General features: G+C 38.3%; 2 protein-coding genes across 4 annotated transcripts; one reads left to right on the top strand and one right to left on the bottom strand.

Annotated features, from left to right (window-relative positions):
- Positions 1 to 72: 72 nt before the first annotated feature.
- ClpP (Caseinolytic protease proteolytic subunit) lies at positions 73 to 1,894 on the top strand. The gene is made up of 4 exons (XM_043428613.1): positions 73 to 263; positions 347 to 481; positions 938 to 1,328; positions 1,612 to 1,894. Exons 1-4 carry the CDS (start codon positions 228 to 230, stop codon positions 1,761 to 1,763), a joined length of 714 nt encoding a protein of 237 aa, XP_043284548.1. The 5' UTR covers positions 73 to 227; the 3' UTR covers positions 1,764 to 1,894.
- A 772-nt stretch (positions 1,895 to 2,666) lies between these two features.
- On the bottom strand, positions 2,667 to 7,113 carry lft (lowfat). Of its 3 annotated transcripts, XR_006262040.1 has the most exons (5): positions 6,582 to 7,113; positions 4,842 to 5,030; positions 4,379 to 4,728; positions 3,671 to 4,126; positions 2,667 to 3,607 (listed from the first exon to the last, which is right to left on the bottom strand). XR_006262040.1 is itself a non-coding variant. In XM_043428610.1 (4 exons), the coding sequence occupies exons 2-4, from the start codon at positions 4,996 to 4,998 to the stop codon at positions 3,722 to 3,724; spliced, it is 912 nt and encodes a 303-aa protein (XP_043284545.1). In that variant the 5' UTR covers positions 4,999 to 5,030; positions 6,582 to 7,112; the 3' UTR covers positions 2,667 to 3,721. The 3 variants fall into 3 exon arrangements, 2 of the variants coding, with proteins under 2 accessions (XP_043284545.1, XP_043284546.1); XM_043428610.1 differs by having other exon boundaries at positions 2,667 to 4,126; positions 6,582 to 7,112; XM_043428611.1 differs by lacking the exon at positions 6,582 to 7,113 and adding an exon at positions 6,285 to 6,428 and having other exon boundaries at positions 2,667 to 4,126.
- Between the last annotated feature and the right edge of the window lie 661 nt (positions 7,114 to 7,774).

Genomic DNA, 7,774 nt, shown 5'->3' with positions numbered 1-7,774 from the left:
AAAATCCAACAGACAGCTAGCTTATCGACAAACAAGAAACAAGATTCGGTCAATCTTCTCCACCTCCTACCAATTTTATCTACTTTTCAAAAATACAATGTTTAATATCTGATGAATCTTTCTGCTACGTGTTGTGTGTTGTTTCGTTGAACCTGACAGTCCAAGTGTCACTCGTGGCGAATATAAAAACAAAACTACCATCGAACAAACAACAAAAATAACGTAAAATGTTGCGGGGAATTCGTAACTTATTGCAGTCGAACGTGAGTCAATACATCAAGTTCATTTAATTCGAAAATATGAATGGATAACCTAAATTTCTGATAAAATAAAAAACAAATCTTAGAATTGCACAGGAAAATTATTGACTCGGAATTTGAACCTCGTGCCAGTTGTCGTGGAACAAACTGGACGTGGTGAACGTGCTTATGATATCTACTCAAGGCTGCTCAAAGAACGGATCATTTGTCTTATGGGACCGGTATTTATGACTATATAACCTCGAAAAAATGAAGAATTTCGTTCCAGGCTGAAGAATAATTGAATCGTTTTGAATTTCATCCTTAAATTTTTAAATGATCGCAAAAAGCCTACATTGATAATCTTTTTTGAAACGCAGCAAAAACGGGTGACAAGAACCATGCAAAAGTGAAATTGAATCTCTCTACAGTTTTGTCAACTTTGGTCATCATTGTTGATAATTTTTTCCAAATCTCCCAGTATGGTGTATTATGGTAAATCCTGAGTCTATGAAGCACAAACTTTCATCAATAATAATCAAACCAATCATTCAATTATTGATAGAATCAATGAATGTCAATCATTCGACAGCCTTTGAGATAATTTTTCTTTTACTTTTAATTATTTTTGTTCAGAATGATAATAAATTCTCAGAACTTGATGACACAACGATATTATCCCTCCTGTATAAAAATAGATTACAGATGATGTGTCCTCACTGGTCGTAGCTCAATTGTTGTTTCTTCAATCGGAAAGCAGTAAAAAGCCAATTCATTTGTACATCAATTCGCCAGGCGGTAGTGTGACCGCTGGTCTCGGAATCTATGACACAATGCAATACGTTCTTCCTCCTGTTGCAACATGGTGCGTTGGACAAGCCTGCTCAATGGCCAGCTTGTTACTCGCAGCTGGATCTCCTGGAATGCGTCATGCTCTTCCCAATGCGAGAATTATGATTCATCAACCTTCCGGCGGAGTACAGGGCCAAGCAACGGACATACAAATTCAAGCGGAAGAAATTCTCAAACTTAAGAAACAAATAAATAAATTGTACGTCAAGCATACTGGACTTGAATTATTGAGGATAGGTAAGATAATAATTCAAATAAGAATTGTTATATCAGAGAAATTAGAACGAGCTAGTAGTTTCTAGTGACCCGGACAATAACCAATCACACCAAAACGTTATTTTTAATGATTTCAGAAACTTTATAAAGATTTGACCTATAAAAGTTCATAAAATATTGATTCCACCCTCTGACCCAGTGTTATGCAACGGAACGTACAGCTTTAGTTCAAACGATTTAAAATACTCGTTCAATAATCATCATGAAATTTTGGTACTGACATAAAAAATGTTTGAATTTGCAGAAAACAGTATGGAAAGAGACAAATTTATGTCGCCCATGGATGCCAAAGAGTTCGGCATCATAGACAAAGTGTTGGAACACCCGATGCAAGAGAACGACGAAAAAACGAATATTTTGAAGGAGAATACAGCTTCAACGACGACCAAGACATAGTCCAGAGTATTTCTTGCTTGAAGGACGAAAACAAATAAGTCAACTCAACTCATGATTGATCTATAAAAAAAAGTTTTTATGAATATTTCATAATAGTGATAATAAAATATTTAATAAAACGTTATAAACTATTCTTATTTACGTATAAAAAAAAAACGTTTTTAATAATAGTAAAGCACAGTCCGAGTTGACTCGATCACGCGGGGACGTACGGACAAGTGGAAAGGCAAGGATCAAGCATGATTCCACAATTTTTTGTTCTTCGATGCTGAGCATCCATCACATAAAAAAAATTCGTTACAATATTTTTTGCTCGTTATTCGGCTAAGCTGCGGCGATACGAGAAGCTTTTTCGGTTCATCACGTAAGCTTACGTTTGGCAAAAAAGTGTACATACAGCGTCAATTATTCCAGTTCAAATGAATATTTCGAACGAAAAGCATTTGTTTTACAGGAAAGTTACCCAAATGACCCACAAATTGCATAAACACCACAAACATTTCTATTTTAAGCAGTGACGTTGAAATTCAACTTGAAATCTCTCCCAGCAAAAGTACAAAAATGTTTCTACCTAACGAGAAAATTTTACCTGTGAAAATAATTTTGAGAAATGCTTTCCTTTCGCGACATTCATTGGTTTCTACTGAAACAACGCATTTTGTGTACATAAATATATATTTGTCCATTCATTTATCATTATATGGCCGTAAATTGAATTGACACGCGCAATTACACTAACGTTCTATCACACCACATTCAGAGAGCGATGTTCATCACTCTACACGTACATTTATGAGTCAATTATTTTTTATCATATAGTACAAAATAATTTTGATAAAGAGTATCGCGCTTAAAAGTAGAATTTCCATAAACTAACCCCGGGAATGTGAGTAAACTCCCTCATTTTCTGTCTACGTCCAATTTGTACGCTTTAAAATTTGTTTTTTTTTTTTTCGTAACAAACCAGTGTTTATGATATTCACAATTTTTCCATAACAATCGACCTAAATATTCGTTTCGCGTGACCAGAAATTCGTTTCGAGTTATACGTTATAAATTTTCACATTTTGGTGATGAAAAAATATAAATAAAAACAATGAATTTCGTTTTTGAGGAATTTTTGAGGAACGAGCTTGGAAGAAGTTTCTTCTCTAGTAAATGCAGCAATTGTCTTTCTCAGAGACAAATAAATGTGAAATCATTGTGTGCGAATGAGAAAATGATTTTCAACTATTATCCCGGACATATAAAAACACTTGAAGAGTTTCATCCAACAAAAGCGAATGAGCAATTGTGTCACCTGAATAATATTGCATTTTTTCAATAATCCACATTTATAAACGTGACTAGCACACATGATTTCGAATTAAAACCGCATCGAGGGCACATTGAATTCGTGTGTTATTTCCATGCGATACTTTCACTATTAATAAATATGAAAAGGCTTCAGTTTTTTTTTCAATCGGAGATCCAATACTCCTGCGTAAAATACGGTATCGTATGCCCCAATTCGAACTCTCAGGACTCCTGAAAGAAAAACCCCTTTGGGGGAGAAAAATCTCCGCATTTGTGGCACTATTTGCCCCCGCCCACTCAGTATTTTTTGCACTAATTCTGTCCAAATGAATTTCCTCATTATGTCAATAGAGTATGAAATTCATAAAAAGTTAAATTCCAAAATTCCACCAAAATGCGGAGACTATCAAATCAGCATAGAAGTGAATTTCTTCGTAGTTGGCGTCAAATCGCTACCGCGTCCCTTGAAATAAAAAGTCTTTAGACAAAAATCACCCGAAAGTTTTCACCATTTAAAAAGAGTCCCTCGAGCCAGTAAAAGTTTTTGTTCTCATGCTGAAACGTCCTAAATTTAGCTTTTGAGCATGGAAAGACTTTCAACAACGAACAAAGGGGTAATAGTAATTTTGATCGAGGCAGCCGATGGAAATGCGAGTACGAAATCACTGTGGACAAACTTGTGCATGAGCGAGCATAAGAATATCTTTTTTCTCCTTGGGGAATCTCAATTCGCGACCTGCCAATCTCGCAGTTTCTAATTCCCTCTCAGCGACGATCAATTCCATGGCAACGACGCCGCCACCACTTTCGTGTTCTCGTGCCACCCAATCCAACGCCATTTGACTTCTCATATCGTCGTCCAATACGCGGTGGCTGTAATGAGCGACGACTTCCTGTCTGCTGCACTGTCTCTCTCTCATCGCTTTCAACGAACCGTTCCAATGCAATAATTGAAAAACTGTCATCAGTTCTTGGAACTCGAGCATCGTTCTGCCACGATTGCACTCGAGCATGAAACGAAAAGCACCGATTCCTGTGTTCGGATCCTCTTTCTCATCGTTCGCACTCTGTAACAAAAATTGCTCAATTATTCTTTCGATCTTGGAGACAAAACGTACGTGGTTCTCAGATAAAACTTTGACGGAGGCTCGTTAAATCGGAACTTGGCGATTGAACACAGAATTTCGAATCTTGCACGGAACCTTAATGACAGAAAAATCATCGGCATGAACATCTGTGCAATCACTTTTATTTTTTCTTTCCTACTCATTGACTTCATTACGAAAAGTCATAAAAATACGATGAAAAATGATGAATACCTGGCTCAATACTGTGCCAACGCCAGTCGAAGTTGAAGCAGGTTTGGCAAAACTGGCTCTCGCCTCGGCAACAGCTTTCTCAATGAAATCGTCCGTAATTTTCCTCGACGGATGCTCGTTGAAGACCGAATTCATAAGAGCTATCTTAGCCGCTGATCTACGAGCTTCTGCCTTCGTCGGACAATTTTGAAAGCTTCCAAAACACGAGCCCCCGGGGAGAGTGACGTAGCAAACGTACGGAGGACTGGCCCCTGGCACGGATTCGTATATGACGAGGGCTCCGTTCCGGAGCTCGGTTCCTCGACTCTGTTTCATTTGCCAAAATTCTTGCAGGGCTTCCACGACGTTAACTGCAAAATGAGAATTTTAATTAATCGTTCGAAACGCAGAGTTCATTTCCGCTCAAAACTCGCTTCGAGCGTGCTATCGAAACTCGATCGATTCGGATTTTTCCGGTTCTAACCTCTTCCATAGCCTTGGGTATGCTTCGCAAAACTGTTGACGACCGCGTCGACCGCTTCTCTGAGCACTTGTTTGGCGCGAGCGTCGACGAGACCTCCGTTAACTCCCATATTTTCGGTCACCCTGGTTTTCGTCTTAACCGGCATAATGCCCTGCATCACAGCTCAGCGATAAATTCCAATCATTTAGCCTGTTTGAATAAAATCAAAATTCAATTCTCCGGCGTTATTTTCACGGTGTGTTTATTCAAGTGCTTCTCCCTATCAACTTGGCGCATTAATTACGATCATTTGTATCTCGAGTAGTAAAAAACTCCGCTCGGCCATCGAAGAGGGTGGGGGGCTGTTTTCACGAATCGAAATCATCGATCGACAATCCCAACGATTTTTTAGTCACCCCTTAATGAGTTACTGAAGAACATGATAATTTAAGGAAGTTGAGGCTGTACAATCATTTTTTTTAGCCAAAAGTTATGACCTGTACCTTTCAAAAGTTAGGCCAGTTTACAGTTTGGCAATGTTGCATACACTTTAAAGAAAAGTTGGGGAAAAAAAGACGAAAAACTGGTGAAAGCTCAATCGAAAACACGAACGGTGACGATCCTAGCCTCAAAAAACTGCACGGGAAACAGATTATTATTAATATAATCTCAGCAAATCTCCTAATAAATCTGAAAAAAATTGACATTATTCGGCAAGCCTTGCTCATGTTGCCCAAAAAATTTCATACTTTTAGCATCATTTTTAACGGAGATATCACCGAATGTGTCTTGACTTCCATAAGATTACATGTTATTTGGCCCAAATTGTTATTGATTTTTCTCAGCAACAACGCTCCTAAACTGTCTGAAAATTAAACTGATTTTTTTTTACATTTCACTTTATAAGATGCAATCGGTTTAAAAGCGATGACATCATTTTCATTCTAATGCCTCAACTTCCTCAAGCGCGTGTGCAAAACGAACCGTTGATCCATAACCTCGTTCGAAGTCACGCATTCTAATTCCGCGATGCATAGAGCAATATTCAATTTATTCGATTAATCGATTGTATCGACGGGTTTCGAATGGAAATCGCAAGAATCCAAATATCCGCGATATTCGACGATGTGATTTTTGTAACATATTTCGAAAGGATTCGGGTCCCGATGAGGAGTTGGGTAAGAATCGATCTTTTTCACTCAACTTCACTGAGCTTATGACGAAAATACTGTGCTAACTTTAGCTCACAATCGAAGCTGCCGAAAAATTCTAATGAAAATTGAAAAATGAACGTTGGATCCGAGTTTGAATACTTAAAATTCACAGAGTCGAAGGAGCTCGACGAAATAATCTGTCAATTTGAGAGACGTTCGATGCTTGTCGTTTGAAAATATAGAACGAACCTCAAAAGCGTACAAACCGTTCGAGAAAATTGGTGAAAATAAACGCACGATCGATATTTACCATTTGGAAACGAAGGAAATTCACTAGTTGCACAATACGAATAGAAAAATTAGCAACGATGATTACGAGATCAAAATAGACTGCAAGATTGGCCGATCCGAGCGAAAAATTGGATAAATATGAAGGCGGGATCACGCGCGAGTGTTTTCGCTGACATTCGCGTACTGTGCCAAAAAGGTACAGCGACTTGAGGGAAAAAAAGTCGACAGAAAAATAAAAAGAGCAGAAGCGAGTAACAAACATGTTCGACGAAAAGTTCAACGATCGCCTGGTACATACAAACGCCATAAAACTTACTTGCAGAAAAAATCACAAGACGTGCACGAAACGATGGGCCCCCCGGTGCAAAAAAGTTGAAACTTTTGTATTATGTTCTTCGCCTTGTTTATTCAGAGATGTAAAACAGCGGGAATAACGAGTGAAGGGTAATAAAAAAAACAATGATAAAATAGGGACGAAAATGAGTGAAAATTCGGTGGGAAAAGATTGAAATTTGCGACGAAGATACTCGCGACAATCTAAAAGACAAAACTTGAGAGAAAAGAGGACTGGGCCACCTGGAGGGTGGTAAAAGGCTACAAAGCTGCAAACAGTGGAGAGAGAAAAAGAAAGAGCAAGAGAGAGAAAAGGATGAGACGGGGGGAACACACGAAAAGAGAACACAGGACGACGGCGACGAGCGAGGAATTCGCGTAAATTACTCTCCGATCGGCGCACCGAGCGCTCCCAGGATCAAATTGCAAGACACATACAACGCGTTTAATGGCCCCGGATCACTGACGATTTCCAGAAAACCAGGGCCGTAACTTGGCGCCGTTATGACGTCGCCTCGGTGTAAGGGATACCGCGAGCGAAGAACAGGCTCCGGGGACACGGGGGAAGAAAGAATTATAGTGGAGAAAATCTGGTAAGATCACTTGACCTTTTTTTTCTTGGCAGGTACCTGAAGAAACAGCTTCCAGAACGAGTCGAGAACCCGATGTGGCGCTAGCTGCCGTTTCTTATGGTTTTACCGATACCACGGACATTACAGGATCTATGTGTGTCAGCAATCGATAAAACTCCTCGGATACAAGAATACCGATAATTCTAGACCCTTTTAGTCAAATTCAAATAAAGAAATGAAGTGTGTATGTAGACTCGGAAATTTTTTTTTTCACATTATTATGATAAATAAAGGATCTGTTGTTGAATTGTGTGTATTAATATTGTGATCATTATTTTAAAAAAAATTAATTATCATTTCTATTCATCAACTATTTGCTGGCATTTTTCATTGTAAAATTTTCAAAAACATTGTTAATGCAATTTTTTTCATCAAATCTAAATTCCCCATTTTTCAACGAGCCCGAAAAAATGTCGAATCCATGTGACGTTTCTCTAGTTGTGGGCGAGTGAAAAAAATAAATAAATAACCACCAAAAAAAGATCGTGTTCACGTTTTTTTCAAAATAGATAACAACACACGATTTCGAAATTTGTTTTTTTCG

The sequence above is a fragment of the Venturia canescens genome, chromosome 9 (genome assembly GCF_019457755.1).
Source record: "Venturia canescens isolate UGA chromosome 9, ASM1945775v1, whole genome shotgun sequence".
NCBI classification, from domain to species: domain Eukaryota; kingdom Metazoa; phylum Arthropoda; class Insecta; order Hymenoptera; family Ichneumonidae; genus Venturia; species Venturia canescens.
This window is presented reverse-complemented; position numbering and strand designations above follow the sequence as displayed.